Below are 22,747 nucleotides of genomic sequence, written 5' to 3' on the forward strand. Positions count from 1 at the left end.
ATGGGACATACAGAAGTAGAAGTCAACCAGCATCTAATGCACACATGTAAGCAGTAAAGCAGTAGGCCCGTGGGAGAATTTAAGGGTAAGTAGTCCTAAAAGGCCAACTGATTACACAGCTTTGCCTCTGAGTGTGGTAGTTGACTGTAATTGCGACACGAGTGACAGAGAAGGTCTGGGTTTGGTGTTGCAGCCGTCATTAACTGTAATGGATATTTGTGGGAAGGCTGCAGGTACTGTGAAATGCAGGGTAATTAAGGTGTGTGGGCTAATGGCAGCATAGGTAATGATCCCATTCCTGCATTATTGTAGACTTAAATGAGTGTTTAGTTGCCTTTGATTGCTTTTTCTCAGTGGGCTATTTTAGGGAATATAACAAAATACAATGAAAACGTATTTCTGATCTATGTATAAGCTAAGTATTAGAGAGCATAAGGGAGAGTGGTAGTGTTGGGAGAATGCCTAATAATTATTCTCCCAAGTGTGATTTCTGTCCATTTAAACTCAGCACATGTGAGGAAACGTGATTGTATCCCCTGAAATATGGGGTCTGGAAGGTCTGTATTTCCCTACTCTACACCCTGTCCTTCAGTTCTGTGGGAGAGAGAGGGCATCCAAGGCTAAAAGGGGGCACAGAGAGCAGATCTGAGACCCCAGAGGGCTCTCCATAGAGGTGCTTAGCATCACTGCTGTTGGCATAATCGTGCTGCTTTGCAGTTCAGGAATGGGCAAACTGTAGCTCGAAGCTCATATCATTTAATGCTCATCTGAGGCCAATGTAGTTATATGGGGATGTAAAGAGTTGTATGAGCAATAAATAGGTGGCTTGTAACAGTATAGCTGGCTCTGTAAGGAGAGGGTTGGGAGAGCTATTAAAAAGAAAAAAACAAACACCAGAAGCAAGCTAAAAATACAGTTAGAAATGAGAAGAGAATTTTTGAGCCCTGGCTTTAGAAATTATTTCAGATGACTGTAAAAAGGCTCCTCAAATCCATTTTGAGGCAGGTGGAAAATAACTGAGAAAATGACTGCCTGGGGAGCGGAGAGACAGGTAAGGAGGTGAAGGATCAGTCACGTGTTACTCTGTTCCTCTCCTTTTGGAATTGAAATGGGGCCTTATTCTTCACAGATGGGAAGAGTTACTGCAGGGTGGGAAACAGGGATGCTCCTTTCCTCTGGTGCTCCGTGACTTCCACTAGCTGCCTTGCCTCTTTTGGTTCATCTTCGTCCTTTTTTATCAAGGGCAAATATTTGTGGCATTGTTGTGAACGGCTTTAAGAAATGCTAAAGAGTTCAAGTTGTAGGAGCTGTGACTTTTTCATTACAGTACCTGACTTCACTGTCTCTTTGACGTGAATGGTAAAGGAGCCAATCCAAACCTTCGTAAAGTCAGCCTAAGTGTGAAGCATCTTTGGGGTATGTAACACCTTGGCTTGGCTCCTGATTCATTTTTTTATTCCAGCCCTTCTGCTTTTCCTAGTTCTAGCCATAAGCAAACGTGATAAAATTATGTGTTCAAACAAACAAACAAAAAAGGCTGGCAAAGGAAGGCTTCACAGTTAGCAGAGTCCAGATGGCACAGTACTCACAAGAAGGCAGTTTTCTAGCAAGGAGAAGACACTTCCTTTGTTGCTGGTTATTTGGCATAGGAGCAGCACAGCCCTGGCACGAGCTTTTTGCAGCCCGGGAGATGTGTTGGCTTTGGGCTTTTTCTGCCCTTCTGATTCTTTGGCTGTAAGCAGCCAGCCGGATCTGTGTGCCAGGAAGTGTGCCAGAGTAGAATCATGGCTTGCCTTGGAAAGGAGACTTTTTACCATCTTCCTACCACAGGGACATAAACTGGCCTGTGCTGAAAGTGAATCCCCGCTGTCTCTGCCATGCACACCACCTGTCCTCTTTGCTAGGTTTACTTGTAGTCCTCCTGCAGCCCAGCATTTGGGGTTCAGCATGGCCTTGCCAAGGGAAGCTGAAGGATCTCTTTGGAGAGAGTCAACTTCCTTGACTGGTTTCTCTGTGAGGCAAGTATGAAGGAAGAAAAATTACCTGTTTACTTTCCAGTACAAGGGTTAAGGAAGTCATTGAAAAGCAAGTTGTACTGCTGATCTTTTGGAATTGGGCAGATCTTTATCATCTTTTCTGCAGGGAAGATGGGCTGCTAGAGCAGGAGTTTCAGCAGGAACTGAATTCATCCAGTTCTATACTTTTTTTTTCCTTCCTCAATTGCTACTATGCTTTTTCTTCACATGTGAAGTGCTTAGTGAAGTGGGTTCTGAACTAGTTAGCTCTTCAAGCTCCTTTGACAAGATAAACATTCTTGTGATGCTTTGGCAACAGCAGTACCCTTTTTGTTAGCCACCTCCGTCCTTCTCAAAGGTCTTCTAGAGCTCCGCAGCCTCTCTGGAGGACAAGGAGCTCTGCTAAGCTAAAGCCACTGGTGTATGGGGTGGAAATAAAATGACCTCATGGCAGCCCTGGGATATTTGTTTATTTCTTGCCTTTTTTTTCCTTACAAACAAAAATCTCTCCAGCTAATCCCCGATTGAGCCAATTGGCCTTCTTTATAGCCTGTAAATCACTTTTCACATTAGAAACAAAACTGAAAAGACAAGTAGGCTGACAGCTGAGGGATGTGGTAACACCTCTGCTGGAAATGTAAGTAAGAGTAATTGCTTCAAGAATGCTCATCAAACAAACCAAGCTCTTAATTAAGAACAATAAATCAGGGGGAGGAAGAAAGCATCTGAACATCTATCCATTCTGTAGCTGAACTTGCGGCAGGTTATGGTTGCTCGGGGACATCCCTCTGCATTACTTGAACACCGTGCAGGGGCTCTAATAGCACAACAAGGCTTCTATTCGACAGAAGTGATTTCTCTGCTGGCTCAGTGTGTAGAAGAACAGGTCTGTTGTGGTGCAGAAGGACTTGCAGGTTCCTGTTAATTACCGTGGTGAGGGTGAGCCTCCAAGGTCACGGTCATTGCACTGACTGGATTTTAAGAAGGATGGAGGTCCTGTCCAATGCTCAGCCCAAGGCACCCAGGTGACCTCTGTGCTTTATAAACCTTTATATGGTATGGAATCTTGCTGTAGTGAGAGGCTTTTTAGGGATTAGGGGGCTGACCAAACAGTGATTTTTATCTGGGCTATGTCTATAGCCACAAAAACTGTATCAATAGCTGTGGGAGGACTATGGTGCTGCTGACTATCCCATCCAATCATGTGAGAAGGCTCAGAAAGTGATGGCTAAACCTTTTGAGAATGACTGGATGCTTGACGTTAATGAGGAAAAAATGCAAGGCTAAAACCATCCCAGATGCACAGAATTCAATTACTTGGCAGCACGGTTTGATTTTTAGTGTATACTGCAGTACATTAGTAATTGATTTGTACTGTATTTATAACTGCAGAGGAGCTCCAGATGAATGTTTGCCATGATTGTTACAAAATGTTTAGTGCTGGGAAGGAAATTTCTCCTTGCTGCGACTGTTCAGCTGATGTGCTGTTGTTAATGGGAAGTAGCTCTTCTGCTCCTTTCTACAGCACACTGATCTGGATTCTTTAAAAAAAAAAAAGCTCAATGTGAGGAATCCTCATGTCTGGAAAACAAACAACCACACCAACCAAAAGTAACCTATAAAACAAACAGACACAAAACATCTCGAGCACAAACACACACGTACATACAAACCAATATGAAGATAAGCCGTGGTAAGAGCTGCTGCCTGATGGACAAACTTGGCACAGCTCTGGCTCAGACCAGGGAGGTTTATTCACCGGTCAATGCTCTGCATATGCATTACAGAAGTGGAGGTTTCTTGGTGTCTGAAAGATTTATCTTCCAAATTTTTTTAATCCCTGAAATTCATTAGCAAAATTATTTCCAGTTTTGCCTACTCTGTGTCTTCCCCTGTACGTCAGTGGTGACCTTGCTGCCTGAAGGAATCATGGGTGTTCAACCTTTTGGCTTGGCTGGGCTGCGTTGTGTGAAGAGGAATTGTCTTGGGCCGTGTATATGTAGGATGCTCCAAAAGTAATGCCTCTTATCTATTTTCATGGAAACTACAACAGATACCGTGAGCAGTGCAACTGTGACAGTGTAACTGTAACTGATAGAGCAGATTCTCCACCTCTAACATCATGGGCCAACATCATAAAACAGGAGGCATTATTTTCAGAGCAGCCCTTGTACAGTACACAATATAGTTAATCGTAGTTAGATAACAAAACTTATTTTAACTGTTAATATTTTTATTAAAACATTAAAAAAAAAAGAGCAACAAAGCCATAAAATTAAAGGCCCTGATTTTATGGAACAAATGCATCAGCCTGCTTTAATGGAAGTAGCTGCAGTTCTCAGTTCTCAAGGTGTTTGTCAGAGATTTTTAATGCAATTTTACTCTTCCTGTACCTCATCCTTGAATATACTTGTTGACAAACGTGTCTATTGCCAAAAAATGATGATATGAGTAAGGCAGGAGTATGAAGCGAGGGTTATTTTTCTTAGGTAAGAGAGAGCTTATAAAGGTCTGGTAGAGAGACTTGATCACATTTGTCTTTGAGCTGAATGTCTGATTGCAGCTCTATACATTTCATTTGAAAATTCACAGCAAATTCATTTATGACATCTGAAAACAGGATCACAAATACACCAAAAATTGATGATTTTTGTTTCAGCAATCTTGAAAGCTGTCCTCAAATGCCCTTATCAAAACGAAAGCAACGCTGCATGTTTTTGCTGTCCACGGGACTGTTTAATCAATGTATCAAAATGCATACAATTCTTTGCCATAACTTGACTTAGCACTGCAATGCTCATAGAATCCTTGAATGGCCTGGGTTGAAAAGGACCTCAATGATCATTGAGTTTCAACCCCCTGCTATGTGCAGGGTCGCCAACCACCAGACCAGGCTGCCCAGAGCCACATCCAGCTCAGGTCTGCTGAAGATTCTTGGAAAGAGCTGTTGTTTTATGGGAGACTTTTATTTAGGTTTTTGTTTGTCAGATATGTACCTCTTTGAGGACAATTTTTGCCTACCTATGAGGTAACTGAGATCACGAGTGTCTGATGTGAATTCCTCTGCAGCAGAATGGATTTGTATGTTGAATTTTGTCTTCTGATACAAGTCCATCTAAGCACGCACTATTTTTTAGTGGCTTAGCTGTACAGTTGCAACAGAAGTTAAGCACCTGTCAAAGTTCATGGCTGGATACTCAGCATACTGAGCAACAAGCCTTGAGCAAACATTGAGGAGAGAGGAGACTCTTTTCCTGTAGAGTTATGACATCGGATACCACGGTGGAGGAAAAGAACAAAATGGTGTGTAAGGAGCCAGGGTGATCCCATAGTAATAGGAGCACGTGTTTTGCTTGTGTTGAGTTTTGCCAGCTTCCTTGCCTCCTCTAGGAGCACAATGTTTCCTAACTATTAGGAAGAAAAAAAGAACAACAGGAGACTAGTAAAGGAGGCAGTACCTTGACAGCTGGGAATGGGAGAGGGGCAGGAACACATACATCCCGAGGCATGAAAGGCAGGTGTCCTAGGTGTTACGGGTGTAAACATCAAGCCTTTTCCTACTGTGTTTGAGTGTCTTCATGTGCCTTTCTCCAGGCGCAGACAGCGAACTTGGTGCTGGAAGATGGAACGAAGATGAAGGGCTATTCTTTTGGCTATCCATCCTCCACAGCAGGGGAAGTCGTATTCAACACTGGTATTTCTGGGTAAGGTAAAAGCAAACAAGATAAAAGGAAGATAACTGATTTGTTAGCATGAAAGGGGTAGTTTTTGTGGCTGTTTTTCCCTAGCTCATAGCGTCCTCATCCAAGCATCTGACATTCTATAGAGGGAATGTCTGTACTCTAGGAATACAGAGAGGGAACCAGTTAGGACTGCCTGAAGTCATGTTGTTATTGCATCACAGCACTTTAATGACTGATAAAGCTAACTGTGATAGTGAGGTATGCAGAGATCTGCTTGCCTTCCGCAGAAATGCAGCCGCTGCCGAGTCAGAGCAGAGAGCTGCTGCTAAGTGCACAGAAACAGGACAGTAAGATTCTTGGTTTAATGAATCTTTGTTCTGTCTCCAGTATCCAGATTAGATATAGTGGTCTGATGCATCTGCAGCCTGCTAAGTAATGGAACTTGGCTTCTAAGTGCAAAATTCATAAATCCCAAGGTTCCCAAGTTGCAGTTTCTTATGTGAACTGTTGTTTTTGATTCACGATGTCTCATACCGCAGTTAAGAATGTATATGAACTCTGTGCTCTTTCCAGGTAGAGGAGAGAATCAGATTCGTTCCTAACCTAGCCTGTCCTCTTGGGTGCTAGAAGCCAATAGCTGCTAGCTTAGGATGGCAACTAAATACTGTAAATGCTTTTATTGAATTGTTTGAGTAAAGGAAATTTACCCTGAAGATTGAGGCTTTTGATTAGGAAAGGAAGGTGTCCCTGGGCAGGTGAGGCAGCTCTGAGGCTGCCAGTGCTTGAGCCCTTTTGGTACTTATCCATAGCTGTGTTTGCCTGCAGCCTTCCATAGTAGTATTTGCCCAGCTGCCTTGCTTTCTCCAAATTCTGCTCTCCCTTGGAGAAAACAGTACTCACAAGATGAGTTTTTAAATGGTCTCATTGGTGAGAATGTTAAATTGCAGTGGAGGGGAATCTGTTTGCAAAGTTTTGTATTGGGAGGCAATTATTTAAGTATTTTGACAGCACTAATTACTTGCTGTGTTAATATACCTGCCAGCAAACAACTGTTTAATATAGATCAGAATGATGGAGGGCACCAGAGTTCTCTTCTCTGTGATGGATTATGGGCAATAAATCTTGTCACATCACAAAAGTCAAGGAGGACCTGATGGATTAATTTCTCCTCCACATGTTACTGTGGCAGCAGAAGCTGTGTTTGCTCATTTTCTAGTGTTTTGGAAAGGAAGCCTGTGAAAAGAGAGATCTCTTCTGGGCTGGGGAGCATATGGCAATGGAGAGAACGTGCGAAATATCAAGTTGTGTTTTCAGAGCACTCTCCTGAAATGTGAGCTTGATTGACTTACAGACGAAGAGGATAAGAGCTTGCAGCGTTGTCGCAGATCATAAAAGTGACAGGATTTGCTGCCAGTCGTGGCATTGCTGTTGGATAAAAGAAAACCTCTATCTCTTGTGCTCCCGGGCACAGAGATCAACACCTTACAGATCCAATGGAACCCGTCGGATGCAACCCGTGGTGGTTTTCATGGACACAGTGGGAGGGCTAAATGCCTGTGTGAAGGAGGTGCTGTGCCAGGTTTGGGGCCTCTTTCAGACTGACTGCACGCAGTAGATAGTCAGCGCAGGAGACAAGAGCCTTGTATGGAGGAGGGTTTGCCACAGCTGGCTTTAAACCTCAGGGCATTGCTGTCTGTGAACTGGGTGTTTCTAGGCCATGAGTGGGGTCAGTGTGAGCTATATGCTGAAAAAATGAATATGCTGGTCTGGACTCCCCCATCCTGATTCATGTCATAGAACGGGGGCATAAAGCACTTTACATATGCGTAGGTTTCAGGTCAGAAGTAGCTACAGCTGGCAAAAATGTCAGATGACTCTAGAATAGAGGGCAGAGAGCACTGGTTTGGGGGAGAAGTGTTGAATTTTCATTAGAGAAGCATGACGATGAACTTTCCAGAAGTGTTTGCTCAAATAAAAAAAATCCTTGCATTGCTGCCATCTGTTTGGATTAGAGGGGAAAAAAGGAAGAGGAGATTTTGCAATTAAGAGAGAAGAATTACAGCCCATAAAATGTTACTCTGCTTGAATCAGCTCAGTAAATGCATTTGCCTCCAGTATGCCTGCGTGTGTTTCATGTGATATTCTAGTGAAAGAAGTGATTGATGGAAATTTACTGAAATCAGGCAGAGATGTGGGCAGGCACAGCGAGGGTTGGACCTTGCAGCATCTTTGGAACTCCTGATCCCATCTGCTTCTCTCTGCTCCACAAGGCACCGTGCCTGCTTAAAGTGCATTTTGTCTCACTGCAGAGCTGTGCCTTCGTACCCCAGCTAAACCCAGTGGCTCTCTGTCCTTATCTGCTGATTACAAGTAATGTCTAAATGTTAATTGTGTTGGCTTTGTCGTTAACAAGGAGTCTTTTGGAAGCATAGCCAAGTGACTTAGAAGGAGAGAGAGAGACTAAATGTACAGATGCCATGTACTTACTGCAGTTCTGTGATCACACTGCACTTTGTGTGGTTGTTTACCTGCAGCAGGAAGTATGGATATGAACAGCAGGAGAAGCCTACCTGGAAATGCTTCATAGCCATTGTTCATTTGACGTGTCATTTCTCAGTGCTGGCTGGTGTGCTGGGCTGTCTGTATCTGCCTGCAACCACTCCGGGTTTTGTGAAGTTTCCCAGTGTTTGACAATTAATCTGCTGGCAAATTAATTCAGCATTCCATAAAAATGTCTCTTGTGACTTCCTGATATCTGGTAGATGGTTGGAGTTGCCAATTGTGTATTGTTTAAACAATGATGACAGTAACAAATTATATGTTCTATGGAGTGGATTCATTCCGAAGTGTCTTGATGCATTTGGCTAAATATTCCTGTGGCTACCTTCATTTGTTGCTAAATTACAGCTACTTCTGTGTTGAAAGACAGATTGCTGCAACAGTATGCCAGCTTATAAAGGAGAGAAGGAAGGGTTGGGCATTGCTTTGAAGCTGTAGAATCAGGTGCATGGCTAAGGAGATCATATTTACCCTGCTCTCCTTTTTGGGGTTGGAAGTGAGACAGAATCTACTGGCCCCATCACATCCGGAGCTGATACAGCAGTGGATGGAAAAATCCTAGGTATGATCTTCCATTAAATTCCAAACACCCTAAGATTCAATCCTGCTTTGTAGGAAGATGCTCTGCCTCACTTTTAGATCTGTTCTTACTGAGATGAGTGTTCAGGCCGGTTCTAGAACAAAGCTGCAGTCTCTGGGGCTTCTGCCTGAGGCCAAAGATGGGGACATGCTTTGGGGCTCTGTGACCAGCGTGGACTACTGAGTTCTAAAGCACTGTCTTCAACCTTCCTTCCTCAGCAAAAGCACTTAAGAATCTTGTCAGGTGAAATATGGTGTCCTGTGAGTGGAACCTGGAGATAGTCTGAAAAGAGGTGCCAGGCCTCTGTGCTGGGAGAAACTGCAGAAGCAGTACCATGGCAGTTTGCAGACGGAGCAAATAGGGGAAAAGAACCCAGAGAAGTTGTGAGGAATCAGAAGGACGTTTTATATCTGCTTCCATGGGCACAGAGAATATAGATAGGTGTAGATTTGTCTACCTGTTCCCTCATAGAAAGGGCAATTACAGCCCTGGACATCTGAAGAACTCTACAAGAAGACTGAAGAAAGGACCAAGGCTGGGGAAACAGCTGTGTTGTCAGCTGGATTTTCTATTTGAGCCTTGTATTGGCACTGAGAGGGGCAAGTTCTTGTACCACATGGAAGGAGGTGGTAATGACAATTGCTGGCCACGTGGGATACCCAGGGAATGACCAAGCTCCAGGTGTTGTCTATGGGTCAAATGAAATGTTAAGTCATAAGGAGTCTGAGTTTGCTGATAGCTCCAGGGCTTTTATTCAGTGAAACATGAGAAGCAAAAGCCTTTGCTTGTTCATTGTGTCAGATGTTTACCACAGATAGCAAAGATGGGGCATATTCACTGATTTGCTTTTATAATACATATTACATAATTACTGTTTCTGTTTTTTGAACTATGAGAATTTAGGCCTGTCTTCTTCTCACTGGCTCTTTTGTTCTCCTCTCAACTCCAGACCAATGTACTTTTTCTCCTATCACTTCTTCACCTAGATACACTGAAGCCTTGACAGACCCCAGCTACAAAGGGCAGATTCTTACACTGGCTAATCCCGTTGTTGGGAACGGTGGAGTGCCTGACACGGCTGCCCTGGATGAAATAGGCCTCAGGAGATTTCTGGAATCTGATGGAATCAAGGTAATGGTGGCAATGCAAGAGCTGATCAGAGGGTGGTGCTAGCAGCCTGAATGTATGTGAATGCATGCGCACGTGTGCAAGGGTTTATAGGCACCCTAATATCAGTTAAAAGAAATGAGTGGTGCTTAACCTTTCACTTTCTTCTACTGGATACTCTCTTTGAGAGATATGGTGGCAAAAGGTACTCTGTGTTGCCTTCTGTACAAGGCCACGTGCTATCTGAAAGTGGTGTGTTTCCCCGCAGTGATACACATGGCACAGTTCCTGTGAACCGCTTTCCTGGATGACTTCTTTTTTTTTCTCTCCACATTCACTTCTGATTCACATTTATATGTGTTTGCCCAGGCCTGGTTGCCACAGAGAGAACAAATGCCAGAGAATGAGAAGTTTCTATGTGCAGTGGCTGTTTTTCTGTATGCCTGTACAATCACAAACAGGGAAAGTGGCATCTGTGTGAGGAAGGCTGTACTTATAAGTGCAGGAGCTGCAATTCACTCCTTAGTGACAGGGCACATTGGCTGGCAGCAAGTCTGTGTCCATACAGTTGTGGCAGTGCTGAAAAATCAAATGAAACCATTTAATTGCAGAACCGGTGAAATGCTTTATCTGTCCTGAGGTGAAATGACTCCTTTATAAGCTATCCTGCTCCACTGGAAAGTGGAGTTGACATTTGAAATGAAATGTCACTAAAAAGTGAAGTGCTTTCTTAAGCAAAAAATGGATCAAAGTAAAACATTTTGTCTTGTGTGTCCATTTTCTTTCTAACAAGAATGGTTTTCTCAATTCAGTACAATTTGTAGTTTTGGTTATCTGGAAGCAATGTTATTCTATGAGTTTTCTAAGTAAAATGGCCCAGCTACACTCATCAGAACAAACTGCTGATGTCTTTACTCCTTTGCCTGGTACCTGTTCTATGCAATCCCACTGTGAAGAATTAGGTTTTGCTGTCTTATTGTTCTGCAAGAGCAGTCACATCAGATCTGTCTGGCGTTATGTCTTAACTCTGATGTGCTTTGCAGTGGATGAATAGTGAAAGCTGGGAATATACAGGGCTAGTACAGAATGAGCCTTCAGTGCAAAATGACATTTCTTTTCTCTGCAGGTTTCAGGTTTGCTGGTGCTGGATTACAGCAATGAGTACAGTCACTGGCAGGCTGCGAGGAGTCTAGGAGAGTGGTTGCAAGAAGAAAAGGTGAGAGATCCAAGGATAACTGCATTCAGAGAACAAACCTGTGTGTCTGGGACAAGGGAAAGAACATCTGGCATTGAGCTGGTAGTCACTTATCTCCTCAGATGTCTTCACTGCTCTGTACTAGGCTTGATCAGTGTTCCTTAGTTCCCTGACTTTTCATCCATTTCTCTTTTCATGGTGCTGTGGTATTTCCAACATCTTTACAGCCAAATTGTTAATCAGATTGGGATGTTTGGTTCTTCTTAAGAACAATTCCTGTTAGATTATATTCCAGTCTGTCATTGAATGTTTCTACAGTGCTTCTCTGAGTGGTTGCCACAGTGGAAACCTCAGGAGATGTTAGCTGCTGGAATCCCTCTCACTTGAAGCTGTGGGAGTCGGGGATGTGTAAAGTGCCACTGACTTATAATGGCAGGAAGTGTTATGTACTCAGGAGGAAGGCAAAATGTGGCTCGGAAATTAGACCAATATTTGCCACGTGAGCTTTTGCTTAGTGCTTTTTAGTGCAGAAATTAGAAGATTTGAATAACTAAGCTTTTTATGAGTGGGAATAGGATGGAGAAGTAAAGAACTGAAAGAGATGTAGCCTTGGTAAGAGAGCTGCTAAGAGCCAGAGCTCTTTAACCAAGGGACATTCTTCTTTGCAAAGTGCTCTAGCTGTTGTCTTCATCTATCTTAGCTGCTTAATCTCAAACTGATATCTCCTTTGTGATTTCTTCAGGTGCCTGCTCTGTATGGGGTCGATACCAGAATGCTCTCTAAATTAATTCGTGACAAGGTATGGTCCACTTCCCTAGATCCAATTACATTAACCTTGCCAATTCTGGGACATTTTTCTAACAGTGCAGCAAACCTCAGGTAGCAGTGCTACTGCTGGGCTGCCTTGGCTTCAAATGCTGCTCAGATTCCCACGCTTTTCCAAAGGTTCTGGGTTTCCCATTACATATAGGTGTGTTCCAGCACAAGCTGATGTGGTAATAATGCCAACTACCTCTTTCTTCAGATAATAAAAGAGATGACAATAATTCTGTGACATTTTGTGCAAATTCGTTCATAGACATCCATGGCTTTGGTAGATGGAACCTCTCTTGTTCTTCAAGACTTAAGAAATGCCTACATTATCCAAACCTGGATTCCTAATTCAGGCTGATTTTCTTTGACTGAAACCTATGATTATTTTTAACATTCATTAGTTTTCTCTGGTTTCTGAGAGCTAACAATAGAAAGACATTGGCAGGATTATGTAAGCGAATGGAAGCTAGTGTTAAGGTACATTTCACATCTGCTCTAACAGTGATCAAAGCCATTCTTAATGTAAATTGTTGGGTCTTGGAGGCTTTTCTTTTGTAATGGGTTATTTGAAGCTGCTCTTTTCTTAAGGTGACAAGTCTGTGACCTGTAGTCCAAGCCCACACCCCTGTTCATTCCATGCCCAAAATATCAGTGACCCAGCTTGAACAGAGAATCATTTGTAGATGACTTCCTATGGGATGATAAGGATTTGTCCTGCTCTTACAAACTGCAAACAAGTGCAGTTTATTGCAATGGAAAATGGCAATACATTTTTTCTGCTTTCTTGAGTTGTACCATTTAATGGATCAGAGTTGCTTCCATCCAAAGTAAATATGCTTTCAGTATTTATCCAGTAGCTTCTCAAACAGCATAGGGCATTATGCTGACATCTGAATGGTATCTGTTTATAGCTTATAACATAGTGGATAATGTAGCTTTTTCTCCATGACTTCTCAATCATATTGAAGAAACAACTTAATATTTCACTCCGTGTCTATTTATAAACTGGGAGTGAGAATAGAGCTTCATTGTGACAAGTAAAGAATTGAACAGCAAATTGTTAAAGAAACTTTAAAGATAAATTTGGCTGAGTAATCCAGTGGCAAGGTAAAACACAGATTTCTTATTTGTGGGAAAGGATGTTTTAGGGTTCTTTCATCAGCTTTTACAGGACTGGCTGCAAAATGGGACTCAGCAGTGTGTGGCTCCCAAGAACGTTACTTTTTTAAGGTGGATACTGACTTTTTCAGCTCTGCTCTGCAGAAACCAGTCTGGAGTACCCTGTAAAGTGTTGTCACTTCAATGTGAGGTAGGATGTCAGTCACTGTTAAGAGCTGTCTTTAAAACTTACCCAAGCACACTTGGCAGTGCAAGATGATGGCACGTTTCTGCCTTAAGAAAATGTCAGAGATACTTTCTAGCACGATCAACTGTGGAAGTATCTCAAGGAAGTATTACTAAAGCCTGTGAGCAGTCCCAGCGTTCACAGGGCAAACTGTGTTTTGTCCTGACACCGTTATGTGTTCAAGGTGTTATTACAAAACGTAGAGTTCCTCGGTTTCACTTTCCTCTTCCTACCTTAAGAAGTTTTGTATTGCACGCCCTGTCCCCATGCTGAGGAGAAGGTTAATAACCCTAGGTTCATCCCACTTATTCCAGGAAAAGGGAAAAACCGAAACAAGAATTTTTCCACTGAGAACTTTAGTGAGCAGACCATGAAGTAGGATATGCTGCTATTAGATCGAGGGTGTCATAGCAGTAAAGAGCAGAGCTTGCTGGAGTACATTTTGTTTTTATTTTTATTTTTGGCAGATGAGTTGTCAAACAGCTGTGATGACCTGCATCCCACACAGCTTTGTTTGCAACTCTGCTGCCTTACAACTATGCACAGTATGTGGCTAAAGACCTCACAGTGGATGTCTAAAACCAAAACCTGCAAACTGCCTTGGGGATTACTCTCAGATCTTATTTGGGGATCTGAATCCAGATCCTCTTGGAAGGCAATCTGTTTTACTGTCACTGGAAAGCTTACCAAACTATTTAGGTATTTTACTGATGGCACTGCTTTATCTCTAGATGAAAGTTTAAACGTGTTTTTAACACATGAAAAGAATCATAAACTTCTGACTATGCTGGAATGGTTGTAAGCTGTCAAGAAAGTATCTATAAACAGATGCTCGGGTTGCTGTGCCTGTCACCAGCTTTCTCCAGTATTCACAGCTTCTCCTGCGCCAATGCTTTGTTTACTGGTGTATTTCCACAGGGTACAGTACTTGGGAAGATTGAATTTGAAGGTCAACCCACAGAGTTTGCAGACCCAAATAAGCAGAACTTAATTGCAGAGGTTTCAACAAAGGTGAGAACTTAGTAGTCCCAGTTTTGTACGCTCGGGGTACTAACTACTCCCCATCTGCTCTGGGGATAAGCAGTCTGGACCTTTGCTAAACCATATAACTTATAGACCCTTGGAAGTCTGTGATTGCAACATCATTCAGGTTTGGATTTGCTGTAGTAACTGGTTACCTGAGTTGCCACTGGACCACAGGGTCAGTTTTGAAAGTCAAGGATCTCACTAACTTACGTCAGTGCCTTCTGTATCTTGAGTCAGGGCCTTGTTGCTACAGACAAGGATATCATTGCTTATTGAGGTCCTTGTGATCTATGATTGCAAGATGCTGGTGAAGCCATTTTGAGCAGTAACTCAGCAACAGGTAAGGTTGCGAATGATAAACTCTGCAATTATAAAGACAGAATTGCTCTAAAGGTGTTGAAAATGGCTTTTAAAAGGGCAGAATAATAAGATAAATGGAGCTTTGGTAGTCTCGTTATGTTTATAACTTCATTTTCTAGGCTTGAAAAACAGCATCACAAATAAAGCTGACAATGTAGTAAGCTGTTTAGTGTTGATAATTACTGGACGTAATTAATCTATCAGTTGCTGAACAGTTGTTTTCATGTTAATCAGGGTACATTAAGACCTGCTAATCAATTGTATTTTGGAGGGATTTATTTATTTATTTACTTTCCTTGTTTCCTCCTCTCCCCAGCATCAGTGGATGCTAGCATATAGATTCTATACGCTAGCATTGCTTATACAAGGCAGGGAGTTTAGGAAACTCGCTTGTGTTTTGTTTTTTGGGGATGTATTTTGATGCCAGGGTTCCAGAGCAAATGAAAGAGATTTAACTACTTGAAGTTAAAAGGTCATTTCTATCTACACATTCAGTCCCATGTACTTTTTTCTGTTTTCACCACTGTTGCCAGAAGGGGTTTCTCCTCATCCTGGCTGCTGGCTTACAGCCTTCCCACGTCGTCATCTCAGGCTGGGACATTTTTTATAGGCTGGGCTGTGAGCAGATGAGGGAAATCCTTTGGCTTTAGAAGGAACGTCTTTTAACATTTCCCTGCTTCAGTTCCCAGTCTAGCCATCCTCTGCCAGATGCAGGGGTCAGTGCTCTGCAGTACAGAGGAAGAATAAGCGTGAGAAGTAAGGGAAGGATTGTGAAGACAGCAGAGACTAAATTCAGTCCTGCTGCTGAAGGAAAGCTGTTAACAAATCATAGCCTAATTAGTTGGACGAGGGGAAGTTTTGAGAAGAAGGTGATTAAAATAACTCCACGAGGTTTTGTTCTTCAGTTCTCTCTGGCCCTCTCTCCATCTTGAAACCTAGTAGAGAAGGGCAATGACTCTTTGTGCTCTGACTCTTCCATCTCTGCTCCTGAAATGGCAGTCAGTCGTTCCTGATGATGGTGAGAGATGTCTTCGCACAGGACATGCTCTTGCTTACATTCTATCAATCTCTTCACTTGAGTCTTTGAGAAGATACCAACTCAACCTTGAACTATGTTAGGATAACACAGAGGGAGGAGCTGTTAAAAATTCTTGTTCTCCCTATAGAGGGGGTATTTTTGTTCCTTCTGTCTGGTCATAATCCTCCTTGAAAAGAATCAATTCATCACTCAGTACCAAGGCATATTGGGCATGGATTTTAGCACCTTTTCATAAAGAGGCCCGGCTGTGAAATATGAATGCCAGGGAAGCTGATTAAGAGGGAGTTGTTTAGCTCAATTAAAAACAAATAAATATAATTGATAGCACAAGAGGAAAGACACTTTAGATAAAGTGTGCTTCTGAATATCAGCTTTCAGGAGCTGAGAATTGCTGCAGGTGAGCGCAGAGTTTGCTTTGAGAAAGAAGACTGCCTTATGTGCTTATTGACAAGTAGCATCCCTGCCTGGCATTAACTGGTGTTGCATAACAAGTAAAACAATTCAACAGGCTTCAGAAAGAAACTGATGCTCAGTGGTAGATGACCAGTCTGTAGCAGTGATGCTCTGGAAGTCTGCCACAAAGTATAGCCAGCCATGCTATGCTTTGGTCTTAATGTGACTGGCAACTTGGGACAGTGTTTAATGGGATGGATCTGTAGCTGGTGTGAAGCAACCTTGCTCTACTGACATCAGCATGATGATTTCACTTCAGCTGAAAATCTCTCCCCATGTATCTGGCAGTTCTCTTGAGCTGTAATGATCTGTGAGAAGCGACTTTGCTACTTCACTGCTAATGAGGTGAAACAAGGGAAAAAAAGCTTGTCATTAGCTATGGAAACAAGTGACTTCTTAGGGATTGCTGTCACTGCTGTTATCAACAAGATATAAAACAGTATTATAATTTCTACTTGAACAAAAAAGAAATGGAGGGAGGTGTGGTGGTGCTTCTGGAGATTTCTCTGTAAATTGATTGTTAAGCACCAGTCTGCGTGTTGGTAAAGATGTCTTCTGCTACTTATCTTCCCTGTGTTTTGTGGGGCTAGGGGTGGTATGGTATTTACAGCATGGTCTGTCTTTTTATAGGAAGTCAAGGTATATGGCAAAGGGAACCCGGTTAAAGTTGTAGCAGTTGACTGTGGGTTGAAGAACAACGTTATCCGTCTGCTGGTAAAGGTAGATCAGTGCTTTATATCCTTTATCTCCCGTTTTGCTTTGGTAAGAGCCTTGCCTGTACTCAGTAGCCTTCCTTCCAGATGGACACTTCAATTCCAGTAACTGTTTCCCTCCTAAAATGAAGTATAGGTGATTATTGTTTTAGGATGATTCTTATGGACTGTGAAGTGTTCTTGAACTTAGTGCTTGATACTGAGGGGGTAAGGAAGTGGACCTGTGCAGCAGCCTTTCGGGCATAAAGAATTCCAGGAGGGTGAATTTATAAGAGATGAGGTGCCTTGTCTCTAAAGAACAGCCAACCCAACACTGTCAAAAATGAGTCAGTGGGAAAAAGTTTTGCAGTGCGAGTGGTTGCTGAGTGGCTGGAACAAAGAAGCAGAGAAGATGTGGAATGTCTGTCCTTGAAGATACTGAAATCTAAGCTGACCTGTACCTGGACAACCTGCTTTAAAGTGGAAGTCACCCCTGCTTTGAGCAGGGATTGCATCAGATGACTTCCTGGGCTCCCTTCAGCCAAAGTTATTCTTTAATTTGAGGATTTCTTGAAAATCTTTTTTTGTTAGCACTGAGATGTAGCAGTCCTTTCTTCTCTAACCTCCTCCTCTAATGCAGGAGGATTGAAGGTGGTGTCCTCTCATTCTCTGGATGTACGGGGTTTACTTGTGTGAGTTCTCTAGTTAATGTGGATGTTCATCCCATTTTTGATGTGCAAAACTATTTCTGACATAGGAGGAGGTGGGGAAGCTCTGTGTTAGCAGTTAGGATGAAAGCACTGTGCAAAAGTGAGCATGCTGCACATGCACGCACCTCTTTCACATTCCATTACTAAGTTGTGATCTCATTAGTGTATTTCAAAAAGACTTGGCAAGTGCTGCAGTGGCTCAAAGACCTTTGTGGAAATAATCTGGACATAATTAAAAATAGTCTTGCTGCTGTCCCTGGCAAAGGAATGGCTGAAATCCCACATCAACTCCTGGGAAAAAGAGTATGTGGGAACAGCCTCCAGACATAAATTCATTTATCCCTCTGCTCCCCTCATTGCTTGTTTTTCTCCCAGCAAGGTGCAGAAGTACATTTAGTTCCATGGGACCATGATTTTACCAGCATGGAGTATGATGGGCTCATTATTTCTGGAGGTCCAGGAGATCCCATGAAGGCCCAGGAGGTGATCCAGAATGTGAGAAAGGTACAGTGTGATAGCCAGTGGACCAGTTTTTCATGCTTGCCTCTTTTTGTCGAGTGGCTGAAATATGAACAGTTGGTTGCACTGACATGTTATGAACCAAATGTCATGCAGCCATTTCAGCTTCCTACGATATTCTTTACCTCAGTCCACTGGGATTTGAGTCTCCAGACCAGTAGATGCGCTAAGGCCACACAGACCTCGCCACAATTGCCTTACTGGTGCCTTGAAATGCCCTGTACTCTGTCAGCACCTTTGTGACCTTGTGAAAGAACAGCCCTGATTTTTTGGCACTCTTCTTTCAAATAATGTCATATATTAGTGCAAAGTATCATTGTTCATTCCCCTTGAGTAGACTGAGACACTAAGCTGTGCTCTGAAGTTTGCCTCTGAGGCAGAGGAGAGGAGAAAAATTTCCTTTGTAGGCTGTTGCTACCCTTGCATTCACTGTTTTTCTGCATGTGGCTGCTGTGTGGGAACTGCAGCAGGGCTAGGAGCATAGCATGGTTTATGCTGGAATTACTGAACAGAGTCACTCCAATATCTTTTGAAAACCTTTTCATTTTAGGTCCTGGAGAGCAATCGCCCAGAGCCTTTGTTTGGAATTGGCATGGGGAATCTAATCACTGGAATAGCAGCTGGAGCTACTTCCTACAGGATGCAGATGGCCAACAGGTGCAGCAGCTCTTCTGCTTCCCAGGGCCCAAATAGATCATCTCAGCATCACTACAGGCCACCAGACAGCGGTGTCTTCCTTCTGAACTGTCTTAAAAGAAGCTAGTATGGCAGTAACACTACTTCAGTCTTGGCATCCTCCTTGCCTTTAATTAAACTGCCTTGATGTGCGCTGCTTTTTTTGAGGGTAGTTGGTCTCCACCAAACTGAGGGATAATGAAGTTTCTCCTAGGATTTGTCATTTTGTGGCATTCAGTCACACCTGGCTCTTCTGGCTGCTGTACTCTGACCCTTTCCTTTTCCCTTTCTCTTTCAGAGGACAGAACCAGCCCGTCCTGAATGCAGTGAGTGGACAAGCTGTCATTACTGCTCAGAACCACGCTTATGCTATTGACAGTTCTACCCTCCCACCTGGCTGGAGGCCTCTCTTTGTGAATGCCAATGATCAAACAAATGAGGTGAGTGCATGCTTTCCTTTTTTTTTTTTTTTGTCTGTAGATAGCAGCCTTTAGTGAGTAAAAACTCACTTTTCCTCCTTGCAGTCAGGTTACAATTAGTCATCAGGACTAAACTTAGTGATCTGACCCTATTTACTTTACTTGGAGCCCTGCCATATAACCCAAAAGAAGGTGGACTGTTTCTTTTGTTGTCTATATGAGCCCAAAATGTACAGCTGCAACAGTGACCTCATGATTTCCCTGGAAATGCTGCCTTATTAACTTCAATGATTTCCCTGCTGCCGGTGCACTAGCCCATGTCAGTGTACTGTTGTGTTCATTCTGTGTTATGCAGCACAGAAAAAGAATGTTGTTAGAGTTGAATTTGGTGTGTTAATGTAAATAGAATTCCAAGGCCTAAATGTCAGGGGGGAAACAGGCAGTTGCCTCTACAGAGCAACTTATCAGATCTGAAATAGAGGCCTGATGCCAAGTGAACTCCATATGGGGAAAAATTAAAAGATAAAAAAAAAATAGTGTGACTACTAGGTGTTCACAGATGAACAAGGAAAAGGATAGGAAGTGAAACAAAATCCCATTGCTCAGGTCTGTCAAGGTCAGAGACACTGAGGAGGGTCTTTGGCTCTGTAGTTGACTGTGTTAAATATTGTACATTAGGCCTAGCACTGTGCAGGTCTTGTTATTTATGAGAAAGTCATTGAAAAGAAGGACCATTTCTGTGTCCCCCTCAGAACGGCATCAGTCTCTTAAACCCCCATAGATTTGTCCACGTGCTGGAGAGGGACGAGGAGCAATGCAGTTTTAGCATGGAGGTGCACAAACAGGAGCAGGATTGAATGGGCTCTCATGTGCAGTCTGTTTTGTTCTTGTTTGAAAAAGAAGAAATACTGATCTGACCCATCACAGCTGGACAGGGCCAGCACAGGTTTCCAAATACTGACAAACCATGGATTATTTTGGAGAGATTTGTATGTAAGTAGTAATAACGTTAGCATTCAGGGAAATGACACGCCAGTGGTGTTCTTTACTTGGAGGGCAGAAACTCACTGTGGTCAGCAGCTCATCTCATACCATTACCCTATCCCAGCATCCCACTCTGCAGCTCTGGATGGCACTGTTGCTCTGTAGGAACTGCTGGGACTCCTTTGTCCATTCGCAAGGGAAGCAGATTGTATTAGAACTATTTTTTTTCTGAGTTCCCTCTTGAGGGAATTTTGATTTCCTCCATCTGGAATCAGAGGCCGTGATCGGTGACAGCTATTGTGTAGTCTGCTGGTGGACCATGCTGCCTGGTGCTATCAGGCTTGCAGCTGAAAAGTTTGTTCTGCCTGACTAACTGAAAGTAAGAGTGCCGTCTCCAAACTCAGCTATTCAACATTTCTTCATAGCTATTGCTCATTCAGAGCAGTGTTCCCACTTCATCACAGTCCCAAAAATGACCTAGGGCAGACATCATGTGCAAGGCTTTGTGTCAGTACTTAAAGTGAGTTACAGAAGTAAAAAGCATGACCAAAATCTTGCTCTCCTGTAGCAGACCCAGCAAGATCGGGGCGGTAAAACCAGAGGCATGGGATCCTTCAGGGTGACCTTTTCTTGCTAAGTATGTTTTTGTATGCCTGGTCCAGAATTTCCTCTGCAGGTAGACTAGCCTATCTGCTCTGTTAAGTGCATGCAATTGAATAGTGTTTGCAATTGTAATGAAAGTCATGTCTCCGCTATGCTTCTCAGCCATGCACAGCTCATACAGACTTATACAGGCAATGGGACATTCTCAGAAGAGCAAAAAGCTCCAAGGCTCCTCAGGTAAGACGTAGTTTGAAGACTGGGAATGAAACAGGTCTAAATTTGGCAGCTCCTAAAAGCATCCCAGCTCCTTAGCCTTCTGTACTTACAAGGATAAGATCTGGCTTTCTGTTTTCTTGCCCACTTGCAAGGAAGCCTCTAAGATAAATGTTTTTAATCCTGCAGGGAATTATGCATGAGACCAGACCAATTTTCACAGCACAGTTCTACCCAGATGCAAATCCTGGGCCGACAGACACAGAGGTATTGTGTGAGAATTGATCCAGCCTTATTTTTATGTGCCCTGAGGAGTGCAGATATGTATCAGCTACAGTGACAAATCTTTATGTTGGTGATGGTCCTAAATCTTGTTTTTGGAAAAGTTAGGATCCTCACAGAGGACCCAATCACGCATAAGCTTGTTCTGCTTAGTTTGAATCACAGTTAATTACAATCAGCAGCAAGGCATCTATTGACTTCTGTGTGCTTTGGATCAATGGTTCCATTCACATGATGTGCGTGCTTTGAGTCCTGGTGGGATTATTTGTGTGTTGGAAGTTACTGGAGTGCTTAAGCCTTTGCAGGATCAGGCTCAAACCTCTTGTACCTGGGGTGATTGCCAAAGGAAAAGGATTTCATCTTAGAGAAAAAAAATCCCAGCCAGATGTTTTGTAATAAAATCATTAACTTTCTAATACATTTTAGTTCCACTTGCAAATTTTATAATTACTGTAGAGTTGTGTAGATGCATTCACACTTCCTCACTCTGGTTCTCCTAAGCGAAATGAAATTTTAATCTGTGACTTAGCACAAATTCTGTAACAACCGGTTGCATAGTCACAGAGTATGATGAAACAACAACAGGGGATGTGGAAGGCAGAGGAGGCAGGTCTGAACTTAAATATCCTTCTTAGCCTTTCTCGAGAAGGTGGAAATACACATGGAAGTGCTTACTTGAATCTTAATTTGATGTTGTTGATTAAACTTGCAAGTAAATTTCTTGATATCAAGAACGTTCTTACTAATCTGATTGACTTGAGATCTCTGAGATTAACAACCCTCAGCTGTCTATTCTAAGTATGCGCACTTCCACTGCTGGGATGGATTTGGTTATTTAGGTGCTAGACTGCTAGCCTTGCAGGACCCATCCATGCTTCCTTGTCACAGGTGATTCCCTGCAACCAGCTTCAGGGATTGAGCTCTAAGTGTGGAGATGGGTACAGCCAGAGTGTATTCTGGTACGTCCTCCTGCCTCCACTGACTGCACTGGCTGGCTGCAAGGCAGGCAAGCTTGTGAGATGAGGCACTTGGAAACTGGAAATTCCCTCACAGCTGCTCTGAGATCACCTCTAGAAGGAAAACATACTGATTTAGCACAAATGACTTTTAGATAGACCTTTTCAGATCCCAGCTCTGTAACAGAATCCATTCCACACGGTTCACTTGAGGTAGTTAAGTGTATGGTTTTCTGTATATTAGCTTTCAACGTGCACTCATTCATTCTACTGCCAACCATACACAAACAGAGCACACAGACGTGATTTATATGTTTTCTCCCTGATATGACCTCACTTTCTTGAATGCAGCTTTGTCAGATACACCAAAGTCACTATAAATAATGGTCCCCTCCTTTCTGATGAAGAGAAATCTGCCTTCTAGAGGCAGTGGAGTAGACTTGATAGCCTGCGCTCACAAACGGCCTGCTTTTTCCGTGTTTGCTTGTTATCAGTTTTGTTCAACTTTGGAGATTAAAT

At 42.9% G+C, this 22,747-nt stretch overlaps 1 protein-coding gene across 12 annotated transcripts in view; it reads left to right on the plus strand.

The window, feature by feature from the left end:
- CPS1 (carbamoyl-phosphate synthase 1) overlaps positions 1-22,747 on the plus strand; it is a 177,872-nt gene that overhangs the window by 75,769 nt on the left and 79,356 nt on the right. For 7 of the 12 annotated variants that reach the window (XR_005861268.2, XR_005861269.2, XM_040703531.2 and 4 more), the window contains 11 exons: positions 5,610-5,719; positions 9,824-9,968; positions 11,071-11,160; positions 11,882-11,938; positions 14,216-14,308; positions 16,806-16,895; positions 17,953-18,081; positions 18,647-18,753; positions 19,070-19,211; positions 20,940-21,014; positions 21,180-21,257. Coding sequence is in view for 10 of the 12 variants with exons in the window: in XM_040703531.2 (XP_040559465.1) it covers positions 5,610-5,719; positions 9,824-9,968; positions 11,071-11,160; positions 11,882-11,938; positions 14,216-14,308; positions 16,806-16,895; positions 17,953-18,081; positions 18,647-18,753; positions 19,070-19,211; positions 20,940-21,014; positions 21,180-21,257 (1,116 nt within the window). In the remaining 2 variants the exon portion in view is untranslated. Of the gene's footprint in view, positions 1-5,609; positions 5,720-9,823; positions 9,969-11,070; positions 11,161-11,881; positions 11,939-14,215; positions 14,309-16,805; positions 16,896-17,952; positions 18,082-18,646; positions 18,754-19,069; positions 19,212-20,939; positions 21,015-21,179; positions 21,258-22,747 lie in introns of those variants that run through there. The other 5 variants (XM_040703532.2, NM_001397316.1, NM_001045841.2 and 2 more) reach the window with 3 other exon arrangements.

The sequence above is a fragment of the Gallus gallus genome, chromosome 7, assembly GCF_016699485.2.
Source record: "Gallus gallus isolate bGalGal1 chromosome 7, bGalGal1.mat.broiler.GRCg7b, whole genome shotgun sequence".
Taxonomy (NCBI): Eukaryota; Metazoa; Chordata; class Aves; order Galliformes; family Phasianidae; genus Gallus; species Gallus gallus.